This window comes from Pagrus major, chromosome 16 (genome assembly GCF_040436345.1).
Source record: "Pagrus major chromosome 16, Pma_NU_1.0".
Lineage (NCBI taxonomy): Eukaryota > Metazoa > Chordata > Actinopteri > Spariformes > Sparidae > Pagrus > Pagrus major.
The window spans coordinates 4,719,682-4,741,986 of record NC_133230.1 but is presented as its reverse complement, the minus strand read 5'-3'; the positions used below and the strand labels follow the sequence as shown (position 1 = coordinate 4,741,986).

Genomic DNA, 22,305 nt, shown 5'->3' with positions numbered 1-22,305 from the left:
AGTGACTTAACCACCCAATCTGCAGATATTATCCCGGCCTGAATTGGAAATATACACCGGCAACGCTCGCACAGATGCGCTCCTACAAAAAAAAAAGAAGCACACACTCGCTTGTTGTTTTCATTTTTTCATTTTTATCACTGAGGGGGAGAACAAGCGATATCAGATGCACATTTTTACCGTATATCTGTTTTATGATGCTGTTGATGTTTCAAAGGGATTTCAAAGACGGTGGAAAACCACAGCACAGATGAATAGTGCTGTATGGGTAGGAGTGGATCAGTCTTTTTTTTTTTCTTCCTCACGCACAAAGAGGCAAATATTCTGAATTCAGACAGTGTTAGATAATGATGTTCTATTTCTGCTTTCTCAGCGCGGCTCCTCTGCAGCCTGTTATGTTGCAGTCGTGTCGAAATGAGGGAATATGTAAAGATTTTATTGTCGTAATGTGTCTGTTTTTTTTAATGGGCTGCATTAGTTTGGAGGCAGAACTCGCAGCAGCAGCAGCAGCGGCGGCGGCGGCGGCTCCATCACCAGGCAAAGAGAGTGCAGACAGGCCAATTAGGGCAATCAAACAGCAACTGTAGCACATAAGCTGCATAGCAGGGCTGCTCACAGCAACTGGACATTGTTTCTTTATTGTCTGAGGCTCACAACAGAAAAAAGAGTCTGAAAGAGCCCACAGCTCCAACGGTGGTGCAGTTGTTATCTCGGCCGGGGGAAACGCAGCAACGCAAGACTACAGAGAAATACAGCTTTTCTCCTTCTAATCATAGACAATGGAGTGTATTTCATTAAGCCAGATAATGGTGTGTGCATTTCATTACCATAGATAACTAGGAATATTTAGATGAGGGATGAGGTGCTCATAAAGCGCCAGTTGGTCGCCATGGTAACCTGGATCTTGGCAAACAAAAGAGTCGGGGAGAAATGTTTGCTAGGGGATGGAGAGAAAAGGGGGGAAAAAAACAGAGAAAAGAGAGAGAGGAGACACACAGTCCCAGGCCAAAGCAACCACGCCGAACGCTTTCCATGTTGTTTTTCTTCTTCCTGCATCCATGAAGAGACTCAGGTGACCACCGCGATGCTCCTTTGTTCTCAGAAAGTTAAATATGCTTCCCCTCCGTAGGAAACCCGGGGTAATCACATGCTAATGTAGCCGCGGGCTCAAATAATAAACTTAATCACCCAAATGTGGAAATCAACGTTCAGTAAGAAAACCTATCCATCCATCTTGCTCCGCTCCTGTGAATTTATTACAACCCCCACGTGCCTTCCTCATGCTGCCAGTCAAACCTGACTTTATGTTGTGTGAATTTCAAATGAAGACGCTGGCTGACAATAAGAAAAGGGCCTCCGAGCCCTAAATCAGTCCAAACCGTGACCTTGACCTTGGGAGATGGTTCTCATTCATCCTGTTCCAGAGCTGTCAGTTTGAGGACAAAAACCAGGACGGGTTATATTACTGTGGCTGACACTAAAGCAACGGGAATCCATTTCTTTTTTGGCAGCCGGCAACATTAAGCCCTGCTCCTCAGATATGAGTCTATCATTATTATTGGTGGCTGCAAAAAAATTAAAGGCTGGAGTGAATGACAACTCAATACAGCTGATTTGGCATTTGCAAAATGTAGCAAAGACGACAGCAGCTCACATTTTTAATCATAAATTGGCCAGTCAAGCTTCTGTACGCTGTAATTACAAGTTCAGACACGACTGCTTCAATTAATTTAACAGATTAAAATATATTTTACACTGTCTTGTCATCCTGTCCAAATGAATATTTTTCTTTAGATGAAAAACTGAAAAGACACGAAGGGAAATGAATGCTTTTATCTTTTATTTGGTATTTTTTCTTATTCCACTTTTTGTTCGGTTTATTTAACACATTTGTCCTTTCATGCATCACAAGGTTCGGTTTAAAAATCTCCTCTTTTAATGATTGTATTTCAATTCTTATCATGACTTAGAGTCCACAGTGAGGTTGCAGTGATATACTGTTTGCAAGGTACTTTATCTATGGTTTTTCAAGTTTAAATCACGATTCATGTCACTGTGACTGATAATAACAATAGTAATAGTGTAACAACATATGGGAGGCTCTGTAACGTTAGCATGGCAACATTTTCACAATCACAATGCTAACATGATGATGCTAACCAGGTATGTTAACAGTTGCTGCCTTCCAATGGGGTCGTGTTAACCGTACGAAGAGTCCACATCAAGTTTTTCCAAGACCTCGAAAGTAGAAATTATCAGAAAGCTCAGAGTTCACAAGTTTTGATGCGTTTGCTTCCAATTTCAGAAATGGTGAAGGCCATGGAAGTTCATTCTTCAGTGGATGGTAAGTTAATATATCGTAAATTTACTCAGATGGAGCTTTTCTTCGTAATTTTATAACATGTCTGAGCAAAATATTGATATTTACGACAGCCTCATCTTTTCTTTTTCTTTGCATTTCCTGCATTACATCAACCGCTCGCTAGCTTGCACATTTGTTAGCCTCAGCAGCTTCTAGACGCCGTTGCAAAGTAGAACACCAACACGACTTCCTATGTTGTCACCACAAGTTCACGAGTTTCACCTGAAGGCAGCAAATCTTCACCATCTGAGTTTAATCTGTTAGCATGCTAAATTCTGCTAAGAGATCACGAATGTATGCACAAAATTTTATGGCAATCCATAGGTGCTGAAGGAAAAGTAAAAGGATCGCCAAAACTGTAGGACTCATCCTCTGGGGACCATAAATATCTGTGCAAAGTATAAAGTAGTAGTTGTTGAGATATTTCTGTGTGGACCCAAATGGTGGACCGACCCGTGACCCTGCCATCCATGGAGCCATGCTGCTAAATCCTAATGCTGATATAACGCCATCACCAAAATGCTTGTGTTGTATCTATTCAGCCATTTTCAGTGTCTGTACTTAATCCACTTGTTGAATTAATTTATTCTTTTTATGCAGTTTTAATCTATTTTCTTGACTGTTATTAAATTCAGAAAAACATCCCGGCAGATGACACCAACCGAAAACACAAAATAACTGCACATGACCCGCACGTGGAGTTCAACCATTATGTGAAAGCAGATAGGACTCCATATGGACGATGTTTGTTACCCTCCGATACTCCACTTTGACAGGAATGCAGCACTGCTGTCAGACCTTTGATCTAAAATAAATTCAGCTTCTGAAACTTTTATTCATCCAGGGATCTGTTTTACGGAGCATACGGAGGATGTTCTCACTGACACTTGGCCTCACATTCAGCAGCACTCGTCCATATGTGAAAGTCTCAAGTTCATTTTTAGAGTTTTGTTCATCAACATTTAAGGATCTGATTAAAAAAAAGGGTTGTTATTCGGATTAAATGTGGCAGAATTTATGTTTTTTTGAACGGATGTTGAAACAAGACAGTGAGAATAAAGGTTGTTAAATTATTATGATATTTATAAGATATTAAATATAAGCCAGCGGTGGTCCACAGCTAACAAGATATAGGTTCCTTACTGAAAACATACTGGGAAGAAGCAGTACACAACATTAAAGGGGCAGTTCACCCCAAAAACAAAAATAAATATTTTACCTCTTACCTGTTTATATATTTCAGCTGTAGAGATGTATGCCTTCCAATATTATGGAACTGGATGACACTCGACTTGTGTTGCACAATGCGCCCAAAAAAATACTTTTGGAAACCTCAACAGCAATTTCCTGAAATCATGTTACTCAAGATAATCCACAGACCTTGTTGGGAGCAGTTTCACGTACAAACTATTCTTTCAACCGAATTTCTTCCGCCAAGCAGAAGGAAGCGTGCATCTACTCGTGGATGCGATTGGATGGGAAACTGCTTTCACTCATTAATTAGCTGCCAGTCTCCCCATCCTGCACACAGGTGATCTGAATCCACTGCAATCAGCCCAGAGGGATGTTGAATACAAAATATAGCAAGTGCTACACAATGGGATTGCTACAAGAGGGAGCGATGAACCACCTCACGTGATGTAAACAAAGCGGAGACTATGGCGAAACAACTTGCTGGATTACTACATCTAAGCCGAACATCTATACCAACCAATGTCCCAGCCCAGATTTCTCCAACTACAGTCGAATCACCTGAAACTCCTGTAGTCTGAGCCCGGCATAAGCTAACTAACATTGCAGCTCAGCCGAGGAGGACACTGTTAATGTTTACAAGTCCATGAGTAGATGCACGCTTCCTTCTACGATAATACAGTTGGTGAGTGTAGTCTGTTAAAAGGAAAATAGTTCCTACATGAATCTGCTCACAATGAGGGCTGTGGATTATATTAAGTAACCGGGTCAATTTGAGCCGGTATCATCTAGATCCATTGTACTCGAGAGAAAGAAGACTTCTCTAGGGCTGATTTCTCACAGCGTAACAATAAAGATGGATAAACAGCACTACAGATAAGAGATAATACATGAAGCCATCCCAGGTAACGGCACAAAAAAATCTCAGTATTGGTCCTCATGGCCTGTATGTCACACGTGGCTGGTTGCAAATCCAGCATTCCCTCATCCTCAGTAACTTGAGAAGGCACCATTTTCAGATCAGAATTCATTCATCAACCCACACAGAACTGGAAATTTCTGGTTTGAACACCAATGAAAACATCTGACAAGCCATTACAGGTGAGAACACACACAAAACAGGGTGAAACCAGCCTGCGACGGTCAGGCATAATAATGTGGATTCCCCTGATGATGATGGTGTGTGTGTGTGTGTGTGTGTGTGTGTAAGCAGACTCCAGTCTTGGCCCGCAGTAATAAGATCAGCCTGTTTGGGCCCGGCAGGCTGAGCCTCTCTCAGGGTGGCCCATCTGGCCAGCGCCCAGGCCACGGCGCCAGCCACCGGCTCCACTGTGCGGGGACCCATCTGTGGTCCTGTGTGGTATCAACCATTACACTGCCAGGCCTGTCCCGACTTGCACATGGGTCCACTGGTTGGTTGGTGTGTGTGTGTGTTCTGCAGATGGGATAGTGGGTCAGCTAATGGTAGCAAATCACTCTTAGTGATTGTCTGAACCCGCCTGAGGTGTACAGACGGGCGGTATTCACAGCAGCAAGATGTTTCAGTGTGATAGTGTCAGGTGAGCTGCCTGGTGCAGGAAAACACAACTGGGAAAATCTAAAGGTACTACAAGGAGTTTTCAGATGTTTATAAAAGTCTCAGTTTAATACCGATGCCTCTATATGACCTACATAAGCAATCCGACCATCAGCGAGAAGATCATCTACTTCTTTTTAGTTTTTCTTGTGTCCTGCCACCGGGTCTGCGTACAGACAGGAAGAGCCTGTGTTTACATTTTCCAGTGAGTAGGACGTTAGCCAGTTAAAAAGAAGCAGGAGGGGATTTTTCTTTAGATACTTCTGTTGTTGACATTATATTTTGTGGTTTTGATGGTGGAAACACCACTTTTGTCTAAAGGGGCCTCCAAAATCGACAAAATATCAAACTTTGAGATATTACACTCCAACAATCCTGCACACCAACATGTCCAATAAAACTGGAAAATCACAAGCAGTCATCCCCCTTTTTTATCCCAAAACATGTTTATTTAATGTATTATTAATAGTATTTTATTATTAAAAAGAAGAAAAAAGGTCTTCGGGGAAATATCAGAAATGCTTCTTTTCGTCTCAGCCGACTGGAGGGGCGTGTCGGTGTGTGTGTTTGATTGACAGCAAGCCGACAGGCTGAGTGTTGCCGTTACACCGTAGGGAACGAGAAACAAAGTACACAAACTTGTGCTGTAGATACATGTCACGGGCAGACAGCGTGTTGTTGCTACTGAAGAGTCGGACCACACCTGCATTTGAACAGACTGAGGTAATTCTTCTTGCAGGGTTGTTCACATGCTGCAGCTGAGCAGCTTATCAGCTATCTGGACTGCTAGCAGAGCACTTTGTGTGGCTGAACGTTTAATAATTTAAGGTGCAGCACGAGATAATTTTAACACAAATCAGACATAAATGGAAGCTTAATAAACAGAAATAAGAAATCCAAAACTGTCTCTGAGCCTCATTTCTGCTCTCAAACAGTATAAACCTGAACACTCTGACTCCAAACACAATCACCTGGCAGGATTGCATCATTAGATTTGGAGGTACATATATTGTCGACCACACGTGCAGACTGAGAATGTGATTGCCATCCAGCCATGCAGGCAACTTGACCTGTAATACGTTGTATCTATTGCCCGTAAGTGTGCAGTTTCCTTGTAATTCAGTTTCAGGAAGATGAACGCGAGACGAGGGAATGCAGACATGACAGCAGCTGCATAGCTGAAAGATCACAAGAGACAGCCGAGCATGAGCTAATATGAGACAAGACACATCTGCCTCTGAGATCTAATGGTCCGTGAGGTAGAAGAGCACCGAGTTTACTGCATATTAGCGGTGGAGCACAAACAGGACTGTACTCTGAGGATTTTAGCACAGAGCAAACAGAGCATAATATTTACAGTACATCAGACTCAATCGGTTTAATCAAAGGGCGGATTCACAGGTAGGAAGGAAATCATGTTTGTCTGCCAGTGTGCTGGTGCATCATTCTGGTCCAGAACACAATGGATGGCCATGAAAAGTAGTCTTGCATAGACAGACCTTTTTCAAGCACTGCGTCAACACTGAATAAAGATCTGGCTGCACCGATTATTATTATTCTGCGATTTGGGAAAACACTTTGGCTTGTTTGCATCAGTGCCCCTTCAAAATACAGCTGCTAGCTTGTTTAAGTTTGTACCATTCGTGAGCAGGTTAGTGTTAGTGGTAACTTGCCATTTTTAATGTGGAGGTTGTTGTTGTTTCTCGTAGCGACTGGGATTTTAAAACAGTAGCACGCAGAATGCAGGAAGCAGAAAATATCCAAATGACCGGCTTGTACCGACAGTCTACATCCAGTGAGTCAGACTAGATGAATCCTAATGTCTCCAGTAATGAGTTTCTCTAGCAACACAAACAGGCCAAAGATTTGGCACAAAACTTCCAGACTACTACAGAGTCATTCGACCTGGGATTGATTGCCAGTTTCCCATTGAAGACAAAAGCCAGATGTTAGTGGGTGTTAGTGGGTTTTTCTCCAGGACGTAAGGGGTTTAAGCATTGTCAGTGTAAGCATCTTAGCATGTTGACATTAGTATTTAGCTCAAAGCACTGATGTGCGTAAGTACGACCTCACTTTCTCTGTGGATTACCAGAAATAATTCCACTATTACGAAGCTATCAGCAAGCTAGTTAGCTCCGGGACAGTGGGACCTCTTAAGAATGAACTGTTACAACCAAACCTTCTACCTTTCATATTAACCTCTTTATAGCACCATGTTACAACCCATTAAACTCCGTACTACTGCATATATTTCAGACATGGGTGGTCACAGCAGCAATTAAAGCCCTGGCAGCGCTAGTGTTAGCATTATGCTCCAACCATAAAGTAGGTGCCCGTATCAGCATTGTCTTAGTAAAGGTTATTTCCACCGGGTGAAAAAACACTACAAGCAGACTTCAAACGCCTCGCAGTGCACTCGCCTGGCTGCACAGTTTAAAAGCTCGACATGGTGTGTGGGACAATGGCGGCTCTCGAAAGCATTGTGGTAATCAGGGGCCAATGGAATTTTCCCTGCATCATTAAAAAGGGATTGGTCTGTTCACTGCGTTCATGGGAAGTGCCGTTAGTTAACCCAACAAAGGTGCTCTGGCTGTGGACCCCCAGAGATGAAGGGCATCACAGGGGCTCAGTGAATCCACCTCTAATCCTCTCGGCCCCATTGTACCGATACACTCTAAACCCTTTGACCACTTCCCGCTCTAATCTCTGCAGATTTGGGTGAGTTAAACAAGTTTCTGATCCGTGGGCCTGCAACTTCCCTCTCCCTCCTCCTCCTCCTCCTCCTCTTCCTCCTCCGCTGCTCTCCTTGCTCTGCAAGTTTACTTACAGCAACTTTCCTCAGGAGAGTTTTTACTTCCTTATAAATAGATGCAATCTATAGACTGCAGACTTTTCTAAAGTAGTACAAAGTATTACAAGGTTCTTTGCAACACACTTAAAAAACACTGGATTAAAAATTCACCTACTGTGGCGTCATATATATATATATTTGACCCAGCGTTGGCGTTTTTTATATATTACTTTAGGGTTACTTGGTGATCTTGTGAAGCAGCTACACATTGAAAATGGATTAAAGGTGCTGTGTGTAGGATTCAGGGGGATCTATTGGCAAGAAATGTAATATAATATTCATAATTACAATCACATAACCTTTGAACAAACCTTTTGTATCTACGGAGGGAGTGGATCCTCTTCCACAGACTCTGCCATGTTTCTATGGTAGCTCAGAATGGACAAACCAAACACCGGCTCTAGAGAGGGTCGTTTGTGCTTTTAGTGTTTTAGCAGCCACAATAGGTTGTATGAATCGGGTCAGCCCGTCCAAACCCAAAGATATTCAGAGGAGGAAAAGAACCAGCAAATATTCACATTTAAGAAGCTGAGAATTTTGACTCTTTTGCCCTAAAAATGACTCAAACTGATTGATTTGTTATCAAAATAGTTGATTAGTTAATCGTTGCAGCTCTATCAAACAAGACGACCTATTAAAATGGATCCAAGACAATAGTTTTTATGATTTATGACTAAATAGTTGACAACAAATTGATTATTAGATGAATCAGTGCAGCTCTGATCAATATGTAATTACTGTTCTCCTGAATGTTTGTTTACGCATTCAAATCTGACCTATTAACTTAAATAGTAAATGAAATAGACACTGAAAATACTGAAAAATGTTCAACACACTTTCCTAGAACGGAAGGTGAAGTCTTGAGATTGCTCACTTTGTCCGATCAAAACAAAGACATCCAGTTTATTATTATATAAAACAAGGGAAAAAGCAGAAATTCCTCACACTGGAGAACCCAGAACCAGGAAATGTTTGGCATTTTTGCTAGAGAATTTATTTAAATGATAAACCGGCTGTCAAAATGGTTTTAAATGGTTTCCAACGTAGCCAAGAATATCAAAATATTCAACATTTCATACAACACATTAATATTAAAGTGCTCATTTAGGTTTTTTCTCGGGTCTCCGGCTCTGAGGACACTGGTCCACATTCCTCTCAGTCCCACCACTTCCACCACGTCAAGAGGAGATTGTGTTTATGTGTGTGTGTGTGTGAATACATGAATGCCGAGCCCGTGTGAGGAGGAAGGGGTGGAGTTCTCAGCTAAGTAATAGTGGGGCTGCTGCATTCAGGGAGCCGGTGGTCGTGACAAAGCACTTGACAGGCCGAAAGACAACCCCCTAATTTCAGGTTGACCTTGGCTTGTTTAGCATTCCCCATTGCTGCTGGTGACAGTGACACGTGTCTGGGGTTGGGTCGACTCTAGGAGCCGCGGGTCTGAGAGGGGGGCCCGGCAGAAGGTGTGTGAGTGCGTGTGTGCAGATGGACGGACCGTTAGGGATGCAGTCCTAAATTCCCAAGAGAGAGGAGGCAGAGGTCAGGGATCAAAGCCCCCCACTGACTCCCCTCCCCTGCTCTGTGTCTGGGGACGTACCGAGAGCCAGAATGAAGCACTCCTCCGGCCGGCCGCATTATGCAGTTTGTTCAATTAATGCAGCGACGGGGATGGCAGGGGTGTGCGGTAGGCTGTTGTTTGTGTCTGAGACTGTGTATGTTTGCATGGAAAGGGAGTGCTGTGTGGGTGTCTCCTGTGCCAGGCTGTTGAGGCTTGCACAATGTAGCAGTGCAGCTGGCACGTGCCATACACACACATACACACACACGTACACACACACACGCACACACACAGCAGAGTCTAGAGAGGTCTTTTAATTAAGGGATTTGTTAATTTTCTATTCAACTTGACAGTGATGAATGGGGGAGCAGTGCCTGCCCGTCTCAGCCTCGGCTGCTCGGCAGACAGAGCTGCCTAGGAGGCCTCTGGGTGCGATCATCACGCTCTGAAACCGTATTCACGCATGAAGATTTTTAACCCTTCAGAAGCCAGAGCCGCTGCATTAACTGGAGCTGGAAGAAGAAAAAAGTCTACCAGACGTGGCTCACACTGTGTAGCAGCCTGTGTGGAGTAAACAGAGTTAAACAATGGACACATATTGTGGGAACAAAGTGAGATTTGTTGCTGCTGTGTGGCTACAAAAGGAAATAACTCTTTATTGATATCTTGGCCGGTTACCAATTGAAGCTTATCATGAACTCTTTTTAAGTGCCTGTAAATGACTAAATGTACATTAAGCCTTTTATTGCTTCTTGCTTACTATGAAGTGTACAATTCTTGAGATACTGATCATTTTATTCTCAAGCATTTGCAAGAAGCTGTTGATGTAACTTAAAACTTTAATAACAAAGAGTGTGTATTAGTCAGCACCAGACAACTGCAGCAGGCAGAATTATGTTGCCAATTCTACTAAGAACAAGGAGAATGAGCGCATTATCACATTATTACACTAATTTATATTAAAGATTAAAGCTGGTGTTATTCTCTTTCTCTTATTTTCTTTGTTATGAAAAGACCAAAACCAACACTGACTTCAGTATACTCCCAGTATTTTCTGATTTTGCAATCCAATCGAAGGAACTTACGTTTATGCAAACCACAAATATGTTGACAGTCAACATTTCATTAAGCTGCGGGTTGAATTTCATGTTTTGTCTGCGTCTGATTAGATTTAGGCACAAAAACCACTCAGTTAGCGTTATGAAGCGATCATGCTTTGGATTGAAATACCGGGTTATGTCGCCACAAACACGTCCAGACGTCTCGTTTAAAATATCCAGGGGTCTCACGCTTGTAGAAACGTTGATATGATACGTATGACTTCTACATATTTGGACGTATTCATGTTTTGCAGAAACGTAAAATGTCGACATTTTATTCTGACCGCAGAGCTGGATTTTCCTGCCCTGGGTATTGCAGTGATCCCCAAGTCCTAAGTGGATGAGGTGTGTTAATTGGATAAACCATACTTATAAACATCTGCACGACGAAGCTGTGTTTAGATGGAACTGTGTTGTTTCCTTGTGTTTCTGGATGTTTTCTCTCTGCTGCACTTCCTTTATTAAACCTGCATTGCACTGTAGCCTCATTAAAACTTTCTATTATTTCTATTTCATTATCCTTTAACTATTATTTTACGTGTTTTAAATCCCCTTTGCCTCATCGACAGCACTTTTTTGAATCACCCTCTACAGATGAACTCGCCTTGACTCCTATTTCCACACCAGAAATCTCTTTGTGAGATCAGCTGCAGCCCTTCATCAAACGATGGTCCTCCAGATGAAACTCTTCAAATGTAAAAGTGAACGTACTTTATATTCATTATCAATACTTTCCTTTGTTGCCGCCAAATGCGTTTTGCATTAAGAGTCATATAGGCACCCTGAAGCAGCAGAGCCGCATGTCATATTGGCCCCCATGCAATTTATCTATTGTGATTTGGCAGCCATTCATCTTTTAAATGCTCTCTCATGATTTCCTTTGTGCACGCAGGAGCCGGAGGTGACCTTGAAAGTGGATCATGTGGTGTATTCTGATGATAATTTATTCTCACATACAAGAAACTGTCTCACTAACATGATTTTCTTTATGCTTTGTGCCGTACACACTCGCTGGAAAACTGTAAGAGCAGCGGCCGAAGGATCCGCTGTGCAATTCAGGATTCATAGGGCCATGCAAATAACAGACACACTTTTCTGAGGGTGATTTTGGCGAGATTGAAAGTCAAATTCAACACCAACCACAGGTCTCTTACTTTAGCATTTTTATAGATTTTCAGCGTACACAATCATACAAATATTCTTAACCCATTACTGACTAACGACAACATCCAATATGTGAAGGAAAAGCCCCACAAATATATATTTTTCATGTCATAATTGGCAGACGAATCTGATTAAAAGAAATCACAAAAACGAGTTGAACATTCATTTGTCAAGCTACATATCAGATTTACACTGAATCAAAGAACATATTAGTCAAATGAGAGTTGTTTTGAATCCAGTGGTACCAAGCATTTGATATCACTCTTTGTAGTCTTTGAGATACACCCAATCTGCAGATTATTTTAACAATTAATAAATGGATTGATGTCTTCAAATTGCCTCCTTTGTCCAACTAACAGTCGAAAACCCCAAAGACTCTTCATTTATCGTCATAAGTGATGAAGAAAAGCAACAAATTCTCACGTTTAAGAAGCTGAAACCAGGAAAAGTTTGACATTTTTGTTTGAAAAATGACTGAGAGGATTAATTGATTAACGAAGCAGTTGGCAACTCATTTTCTTCCCATTGACTAACTGATTAATCAACTATTCGCTGCAGCTCACACTATGACATGTATATTAAGTCGTTAGTCACAAGATGTTACTCATTTTATCATTATCACACTATCCCAGAAAGTAGACATACAGGTTCCTATGATCCCTGGTGAGTTTGTCTCAAGCACCTCAGGTGGTTGCCAGTTTGTGCACGAGCTAACGTTAAAGTTGCTATCGTTAGTTAATGCTAGCCAGCTTACAATAAGGGCGGTACAGAAGCATTATCATGATTCACAATCATAATAATGTTCTTGAAGAAAAGCGACTTTTATTCTGCACTTTCCTACAAGCTCATTTCATCATTATTAAACTGAATCCAGAAGCAGGAATATAAAACTCTGGATTTAAAGGTTTTTGTTTACATTGACTGACTGAATCATTTTCAGAGACTCCCTGTAAGTCTGTGAAAGACTGATATTGATTTTTTTCATCAATAACCCCCCCTCCCCTCCCAGCACCGTGAAGACAAACTGGATCTGAGCTCCAATTTTAAAATATAAGACATGCAAATGACTTTTGTCTCAACTTTGACTGTCCTTAATATTTCAAACGACTGTCTGACAAAAATAGTAACATGGTCATTGTCTCTCTTTTCTTTTTTTTTTGGAGTCTGTCTTACTGAGCTTTGACCGACACACACACACTCACACACACACACACGCGGCACACTCTGTTTTAATGCATATTAATGAAGTTAAACGGCCCACTGTAGAGAGGAGACAATGGAGCAGAGGATGGCTGGTTGTGAGCACAAAGCCGTGGACTCGGGGGAAGCAGTTGCAGGTGCAGAGAGGACACAGCAGCTTCACGTGGAAACGACTCACTATAGGGTCATCAGTGCAGGAAGGGATCTGATTCACCCTGATTGTTTTTGTCGTCATGTTGTGTGTCAAAGGTTCATTGTCGACCCAGAAATCATCTGTTAGCTCAACACAGAGGCCTGTTCGAGACCAGCACAGTCACTTCCCTCTGCCTGCAAATTACATGACGACAACACATACAGGGTTGGGGTCGAGGTTGAAGGACGGGTCAAACAACACACAGGACTTTCACCCAGGAGATCGATGTCAATGTTGACTTAACTTCGGGTCCGAAAGCAACAATTCAGCTTCAAATTCAGCATGTTTACGTACATGTTTACTGCACCTACACCGACCTGGGATTTGTGTTTACGACACTGGTGTTGCACTTAAACAAACTGTGGGGGGCGCCAAGTCGCACAAGAGGGCAATTTCTATATGATCTTGCATTAACGTAATGTGTTGACTGAATCTAACCAAACTGAACCATGACAATGAAGGATGGTTGGATGACGACAAAGGTCACCCGACAGAATTTAAACGTCAGATCTGTGTATCGTTTGAATCACTAACCCTAACCCCTTCTGTAAGTTAAAAACTTTTATGACTTGCTTTTAAATTAAAGAACAGCTGTTTTCTAACAAGTAAACTGCGAAAAGGGGTCAAAATTAGGGCTGAAACGAACAATTTTCATTGTCGATTAATATGATGATTCGTTGTTTGGTCTATAAAATGTCAAATCATAAAAATATCGTTCATTGTGTTAGTTAGGGATATCGCAATATACACGATAATCGATAATATCATGTGAATAATCCAGTGAGGATGTTCGGCATTGTGCATCTTTTGTTTATGAGTTCATCTAGTTGCCTTTCCACAAGTCATTGAGTATAATTGTTCTTTCTCGACAAGTTATGGTTGCAGACTCTCCCTCCACCTTCCTACACTCGTAGTTAAAGATAGATTTGATTGCTTAAAATTTCTAGAAATATCGCGATAATATCGTTATCGTTAATTCGTTCGGCCACGATAATCGTTTAGTTAAAATCTTATACTGTGATGGCCATACTTTCTTTTATCAGTCCGAGCTGTCGTCCTCAAATGTCTTGTTTTGTCCACAACAACAAAGACATTTAGTCTATCTTACTCAAAACAATGACTCAGTTCTCAAAATAGTTGGCGATTAATTTAGTAGATGACTGGATTATTCAATTAGAGTCGATATCACCAACACAGTTATTGGTTTAACCAGCTCCCAAGACGAGGGGTGGCGAGGCAAAACAGACATGTTGGCCTATTTCCCTCCAAGTCTTCTTTAGATTCAAAAATGCACGAGCACAAACAGCCTGATAAATAATGATGAGAAGAAGGAAACAAATTAGCCTCTCAGCGACAGGATAAATAATTCTGCTGCAACACAAAGAGATACTCTCTCAGTGATAATATTGTGGGAGGGGAACTGATTTTCCCAGCTCAGTGACTCCTGCTCTGCTCTATGGACCCTCCTCTGGCTCCACACGGATAATCAAGTTGAGGCAGGCCACGCCCCCCCGGTTTTATTCTGGGGAATTTATCAGCGCCTACATGTTGAGTGCGATGCACACTGGACCCAGCGAGAGCAGAGAGTAGAGCAGCTCCACAGACTACCCAATGCTGACATCCGAAACGCCTTTTCACTCCTGCGGATATTAAAACTCTGCAGCTCCAAACTCCAGGATGGATTTTCTAGAGCGCGGGTACCTGGAAGCGCGGTCTCCTTATGATTACACCTTTAATTTCTGGAACGACTACCTCGGCCTGTCGACACTTGTCGCCAAAAATAAGAGCCCGTCCTGCAGCCCCAACTCTATCACCGAGTCTCTCAAAGCGACCCTGGGCTTGGAGGATGACTCCCCGGTTTGCTCCTGCGTAATTGGGCACGGCAGGGACACCGACGGACACTTGGACTGCTGCTGCGCGGCTCCTGGCTCCCCGCCGATCTCCATCTACGATCTCAAGGAGCGCATCTCGCTTCTCAGGCCGTACGAGCAACTTGCTGGCGAGTCACAACTGGTGGACAGAGATTCACCCTCCTACAGGGGAAGCTTCGCCGGGCTCGACCTGCTCTCCATGGACAGGAGGCGCAAACAGACTCAGAGAGGCAAACCCGAGCCGAAGGTGTGCGTCTTCTGTCGGAATAACGGCGCGCCGGAGGAAGTTTACGGCACCCACATCCTGAAGACGGCGGACGGGAGAGTCCTGTGCCCCATCCTCCGGGCATACACCTGCCCCCTCTGCAGTGCCAACGGAGACAATGCGCACACCATCAAGTACTGCCCGCTGTCTAAAGACCAGGCGAGCCAGAGAGTGGCAAAGGGAGGCAGAGCTGTGGGGAAAAGGCTGAAAATCTTCTAAAAAAAGAGGAAGATGGATGAAGTTTGAGTTGCACTGTAAATTACTAGTGTGTGCGGCAGTAATCTTTGCCCCCATTTCATGCACAAGACAAGTCTGGAGAGAGATTTTTTATTGATTTTGTTTGATGTGTCACAGCTTCATTAGTCTCTCTTGTAACTCTATGGGCACATAGTTTACACCTGGACGCATTACGCGCAATATCTCCCCCTTCCTGCAGCAGCAGCAGCACTCTTAAATGACTTGGTGATCAAAAAAATGAACCAAAGTACTGTACAGATCGACCTGTGAATGACCACCTTCATGCTGTAATCAGAAGTTTGCCAGAACAAACAGCCCCTGCTCTGGGGTTCATGAGATGCCAACATAAATGAATATGCAGCACACCTGATATGAGATGAATGTTTAAAAGTCCCATACTTGGATGTGAGAAGTCTTGACAGGCCGTGAAAGATGCAAGATATACTTCTTTATATCGAAGCACACTTTAGTTTTTTCCTGAGATAAATGTTTTCTACCAAAGGAATACACTTTTGTACTGACACTTAGCTCTTGTTCTCTTGTTTATATGTTGGATGTCTTATATTCTTTACGTGACTTTATGTGGATATAGTATTTCGCAGATATCAACTGAATGTAAAGGCGGCAGGAGGCAGATCTGACATGCAGTTCACCGACATGCTCTTCAAGTAGCTCCGAGCTTTCAGTTTCCTGTCATAATGTCAAACACACAGATGCTGAATTTGACTTTTTCTTTCACCTGATATTCTTGTAAATGTGTTAAAGGGGGTGAACAGTTTTAGCAATGAAAATTCAGCCCGACATTCCAAAGTCTTTATCTGTCAATAGAAAATGTTTTATGTACTTATTTTTACCTTATGTATCATTGGGAAATATATTCACTGTAAATGACCCTCTGAATAAACACGTAATTTGCATTTTTCTTCGACTACATGCGACCAAAAACTGATTTAATATGCTGTGAATCATTCACGTCATGATGGAGGTGTCACAGCTCATTTTGTCACACATAACTGAATAAGCACTTTCACAAAACATCTGCAATAGTCGCACTGACATGAGGTGCAAATGTGCCACCCAGTGTTCAAAAGCTTCAATGACAACATCCCCTGCAGGAAAGATCTCCACCAGACCCACATAGTAAACACTGGGTTGTTTGATCAAGATCAGAGCTGAAACTAACCATTATTTTCATTATTGATTAGTTGTTCGGTCTAGAAAATGTCATAAAATGGTGAAAAATGTAGATCTGTGTTTCGATATGACGTCCTTAAATGTCTCGTTTTGTCCACAACTCAATAAATTCAGTTTACTGTCAGACAGAAACCAGAAACTATTCACATTTAAGAAGCTGGAATCAGAGAATTTTGGACTTTTTTTCATAAAAATGACTCAAACCAAACAATCAATTATCAAAATTGTTGCCGATTAATTGCTGCAACTCTAACAAAGACGATCTACCACACTGGGTCCAAGAAAATCATTTATTTTGTATGATTTATGATGGATTGGTCTTGATATCTGTCCTGATATATGTAACCTCGACTACCTGGGACAAACAACTTGTGAAAAACCTTCCTACTCAATGCCAGAAATGAAAAACAGCTCAGTTACTTTGTGGTAAAAAGTCCCTGTATATCTGCACGTTGATAAGTCTGTAATATAGTTGCAAGTTTTCTTTTAACACCAAGTTTACATGCAGCACTGTCATCAATCAGTCAGACTTTCTAAGCATAAAAAGACAACTGGTGGACGTATTTGGTTTAAGTTTGTATAAATAGTTCTACATTAAACTTTTCAAAATAAGATCTGTGGATTCCTGTGAATTTGTGATTTAAGAACTGATAAAATACTGAGTCTTTTAGGAAAGTTTAGGGATACAAACTCAGAAAAAAAAACATTTTTAGGTAAGGGTTTGTGTATCCAATCCTAACCTGATCCCACATTTTGTCACACACTTTCACAAACATCTGCAATAGTCACACTGACACAAGGTGCAAATGCGCCACCTAGTGTTCAAAACCTTCAATGACAACATGCCCTGCAGTAAAGATCTCCACCAGACTCAGAAAGACAATAATTATTGCGATCAATCGATTAGTTGTCAGAAAATTGTAAAAAATGCAGATCTGTGTTTCGAGATGACGTCCTTAAATGTCTTGTTTTGTCCACAACTCAAAGATATTCAGTTTACTGTCAGAGAGGAAGGAGAGAAACAAGAAACTATTCACATTTAAGAAGCTGAAACTGGACTTTTTACACTTAAAGAATACTCAAACGGATTCATCTATTATCAAAATAGTTGGTGATTAATTGTTGCAATTGTTGCAAAGATTGGTCTTTGTCATATGAGACAAGATTGGGAAGGTGTTTTGAAATCAGCTCTGATTAGAAACTATTCGACTTGTCCAGATGTGCAAAACCTCGACTATCCGGGACAAAACTTGTGAAAAACCTTCTAACTCAATGCCAGAAATGAAAAACTGCTCAGTTAGCTTGTAGCCATAAGTCCCTGCATGCTGCACGTTAATAAGTTAGTGACATCAGTGACAGATGAGTTTCTTGCAGCTTTCACTGCCTCTCCCTGTGTAACAAAACTGTCGAGTCAACTGTCTCTTTAAATGCCGAGCAATCAATGAGCGTCATTGACCTCTTCTGGTCATAAATAGAACTGAGAGCATCTCCCTCTACAAAAGCCTTCAGATGATGACACAATAATGTCACATTTTTACAATTGTGAGGAGTAATCCTGCTGATTACATCACTCGCGTCTCATCTTTTGGTTTGGCAGCGAGAAAGATTTTCAGTTTGAGAGCAGAAGGTGGAGGAGGACCTGTCCGGGCTTAATGGTGTCACCTACTGGCAAAATAATGCTTCTTTACTGGCCTTTTGGGCTTGAAATCAACACTTTTTAGCCTTTGTAGCTGAAGAGTGATGATGGAAATACTTCTCTATAGCACCATACTTTATTTGCTAAATGTTTAAGCCTTTCTTGCATTTATCAGGTGGTAATTTTGATGTAAGATGTAAGATTTTGTTCCCAGACATAATTTTGAGCAGCTTCTGACACGATCACGAACTTCACTCTGCTGATAAATGCTCTAAAATCTTAATTATTTTCCTTTAAAGTTGTTTTATTTTTGATTTATCTGCAGGGACAAATGCGTGTCAGAGGTCACAAAGTGATCCTGACACTGTCCTACAGCCGTCACCAGTCTGAAAGCATCCGTCACTGAATCCGTGTCCTTGATCAGAAATCTGAATCTCTTCCTGTATCACAACACCAGCTCGATGCCTCCTTTACAACAAACACTGAGGGTGATTTACAGGTACCCTCTGACTCATCTCGGGATGTTAAACAGCAGGAGTGTTTCTCTTGTGTCAGCAGACACATAGCACTTTCTTCTTCTGTGGTGTCTCCCACACACACTGTGACTCATCAATTTGCAATCTAAATAGATCGAATAAATACGTCTGAGGATACGACAGCTGCATGTAGGGCAACACGAAAGGGTATTTGTCTAGTAAATGAAATTCAGAGCAATACAACAAGAAAATATTACTTCTTAAAGCATAAAGTCTTAACCTAAAGGCACCAGGCTTCTGTGTAATTATCAGGAAAGGCTTTTGTCATCTGTGTTTGTGGGCTAATGTATGATTATTCTCATCATTCATTATTCAGTTACAGCAGTGGACAGGCTGCAAACACATCAATCTATTTAAGCACCAAGCAAATTAATTTGTTGTCTTCTGTGGCATTAAACCCTTTAAGTGCCTGGCTTTTAGAGCACATGCCCTGCTCACTTCGCTCTAACTGGGTTGTGGAAAAGACTTTGTTTCAAGTCATTTTCAGGTCTGACCCGGTGTTTTCACTTTACTGACGTGGATGTTGTCGTTGATTAAGAGATGCATCTGAGCCTTCGGTAAAGGAGAATAAAATATGTCTTCGGAGATGCATAGAGCGATGAGAGTAATTAATTGAGATGTTATTTGAAGGTAGATTAAAAATAAACCTGCTCTACCACATCACGCTCTGCCTGCCTCGGCTGAGAGTGAGTCTGAAAACCAACGCGCTCTCTCCTCACTGCAGCAGTCTGCTATTGGCCTGGAGGATGCTGACAGCACTGATGTTCCTCCGTGGCGGAGGGAGGGGGGGCCAGCCTCGCTCTATAAAAGCCGTGGATCTGCAGCATCACTGAGCTGGTGCAGTGCAAAACGCTCGCTCATCCTCACCGATGGTGTGCAGAACAAGGGGGACATAAAAAAACCTTCTGAAACTTTAAACATCCATCCTTTTTCTTAAACAAACAAAAAAAATCCACAACAAAAAATTCATCATGAGCTACGATTCCTACATCTCCTACCGCCGTCCTTGGGACAGCTACAGAGGCTCCCAGCCCTCCATCAAATCCTCCATGTCTCCCTCGCTCTTCTCTTCTCCTCGAGCTCCTCCGTCCGGGAAGAGGATCCTGAGGCTGGCCTCCTCTTCCCTGCCCGATGGGTCAGAGCGGATGGACCTGGCTCAGGCCAGCTCCATCAACACAGAGCTGCTAGGTCTGCGCTCCCAGGAGAGGGAACAGCTGGTGGGTCTTAACGACCGCTTCGCCACCTACATCGAGAAGGTGAGGCACCTGGAGCTGCAGAACCGGGCCCTGCTGGCCGAGCTGGAGGCGCTGAGGAGGCGGCAGAACGACCCATCCCGTCTGCAGACGCTCTACGAGGGCCAGGCGCGGAGTCTGAGGGCCATGATAGACTCGGAGAACGGGGAGAAGATGCGGATGGAGGCAGAGAGAGACTACCTGCGTGATGTGTACGAGCAGATGAAAGAGCGGTATGAGGAGGAGATGAGGAGGCGAATGGATGCTGAGGAGACCCTGCAGAGGGCCAAGGAGGAGGCCAGCAGGGCCGTGCTCTCCAACTGTGACATCGAGGCCAGCGTGGTGTCTCTGTGCGATGAGATGGTGTTCCTGAAGAAAGTCTTTGCAGAGGAGCAGACAGAGCTGCAGGCCCAGCTGCAGGTGGCTAACATCAGCGTGGATGTGGAGGTGTCCCGGCCCGACCTCTCCACCGCCCTGCGAGACATCCGGGCCCAGTACGAGCGGCTGGCCAACAAGAACATGCAGGCCGCCGAGGACTGGTACAAGAGCAAGTTCGCAAGCGTGGCGGAGATGGCGAGCAAAAACAACGAGGCCGTGCACGCCATCCGGGAGGAGACCATGGAGTACCGGAGGCTGCTTCAGTCCCGTTCCTCTGAGATCGAAGCTCTCCGGAACGTCATCGACTCCTTAAATAAGCAGCTGGAGGATCTGGAGGAGACGCAGGCCAAAGATGTGGCAAAGTACCAGGTGAATGAAGGATATTTGGATCCATCCACCCTATAAGGGATCTAATATGTGGAGCCTGGCACGGTTATTTGCCCATTTGATCTAAGTATTCTGCTTTCAGATCAGAAACTTCTTCTTTAGGTTTTTAAGAGCCTTTCTGTTCAACAGGCGCACAGGGAACAGCGACAGGACAGATAAAAAGATGGTGTGTAAAGGTCATCGTGGTTAGACACAGAGATAAGATGGAATAATGAAGAATTAAAAATAGCAGGAGGAAGCCATGCTTCTTTTAAAGATGTAAATGTAAATGTATTCTCTGCAGCAGCTACACCCTCCCCATCTGTAGTACTCAGCAGGAAATGAAGACAGGCTCACAGCAGAGGTGAAAATCTGCAAGGTTACTGTCTGAATAAACCGAGAGAGAAAGAAAGAAAATAAGACAACGAATTTCCATTTAACTGACCACTTTCCAATCATTTCCAATTATTTCAAAGCAAATCTCTTCAAGCAAAAACAACCCAAACTATCTATTATAAAGTTGTGTAAGTCCTCCATGTTGATCTTCTTGATATTTGATAATGAATGGCTGTGTTTTATCTCCGTTCATAGATAAGGATAAGCGAGCTGGAGCAGGACATCACCGACGCCAAGCAGGAGATGGCGCGCTACCTGAGAGAGTACCAAGACCTTCTCAATGTGAAGATGGCCCTTGACATTGAAATAGCTGCGTACAGGTGAGATCTTTGTCTGCGGGTCTCCGGGCTGGGAAATATGTCATTGTTATATGAGACTATACACCGTCTTAGATTTTAGTTATTAGTCTTTTCCTGGTTTTAAAGGCTGTATTACAATAAAGTGTTGTGATTTTCTGAACTCTCCAGACTGTTTTACACGTTCTAACACTTGACTTTAACGACTTAAGTCATTTTTATCCACATTACTGTTGATTATTTATCGAAAAACCTCGCAAACACTTGTGATTTTATGACTTCCTCTGGTGCAACATGTTTTTTAATCTCCCTTGAACTACATAAATGATGTTTTTCACACTTTTATTGCAAAAATAAGCAAACGAATGCACAGTAAAGATAATCTGTTCCTCCTTCTTTCAGGAAACTTCTGGAGGGGGAAGAGATCCGACTGGCTTACCCTTCCCTTCCCGGCCTAAACTAAAACCTAAATGCCACCAGCCTGGCATAAAACCTGAATACTTCATCCCCTTTCTGATCTCCTCTGACCTGATCATCACTCCTCTCCCTCCCTCCCTCATTTCTTTTACATCCCCTCCCCTCTGTCATATTCCCCAGCCCCAAAAATACATTGTCATTTACTCCAAACCAAAGCTCATCGTTCTCAAGACAGATGCGCCCTTGTGCTAAACAAGAGGTCCACCAGAAGTCCCCCTTCTTCTACACA

General features: G+C 42.7%; 2 protein-coding genes across 2 annotated transcripts; both read left to right on the top strand.

Annotated features, from left to right (window-relative positions):
- Nucleotides 1–14,774: 14,774 nt before the first annotated feature.
- Nucleotides 14,775–16,482, top strand: LOC141011075 (nanos homolog 1-like). The gene has a single exon (XM_073484291.1). The coding sequence runs from the start codon at nt 14,870–14,872 to the stop codon at nt 15,545–15,547; it is 678 nt and encodes a 225-aa protein (XP_073340392.1). The 5' UTR covers nt 14,775–14,869; the 3' UTR covers nt 15,548–16,482.
- Nucleotides 16,483–19,902: 3,420 nt separating this feature from the next.
- Nucleotides 19,903–22,062, top strand: neff2 (neuronal intermediate filament family member 2). Its single transcript, XM_073483103.1, has 3 exons — nt 19,903–20,910; nt 21,499–21,623; nt 22,002–22,062. Exons 1-3 carry the CDS (start codon nt 19,903–19,905, stop codon nt 22,060–22,062), a joined length of 1,194 nt encoding a protein of 397 aa, XP_073339204.1.
- The last annotated feature ends 243 nt before the right edge of the window (nt 22,063–22,305 follow it).

Coding starts and splice junctions, on each gene's coding strand:
- neff2 (XM_073483103.1), top strand. CDS start 19,903: ATGAGCTACGATTCCTACATCTCCTACCGCCGTCCTTGGGACAGCTAC. Junction 20,911..21,498: donor AAGATGTGGCAAAGTACCAG/GTGAATGAAGGA, acceptor CTCCGTTCATAG/ATAAGGATAAGCGAGCTGGA. Junction 21,624..22,001: donor ATTGAAATAGCTGCGTACAG/GTGAGATCTTTG, acceptor TCCTTCTTTCAG/GAAACTTCTGGAGGGGGAAG.
- LOC141011075 (XM_073484291.1), top strand. CDS start 14,870: ATGGATTTTCTAGAGCGCGGGTACCTGGAAGCGCGGTCTCCTTATGAT.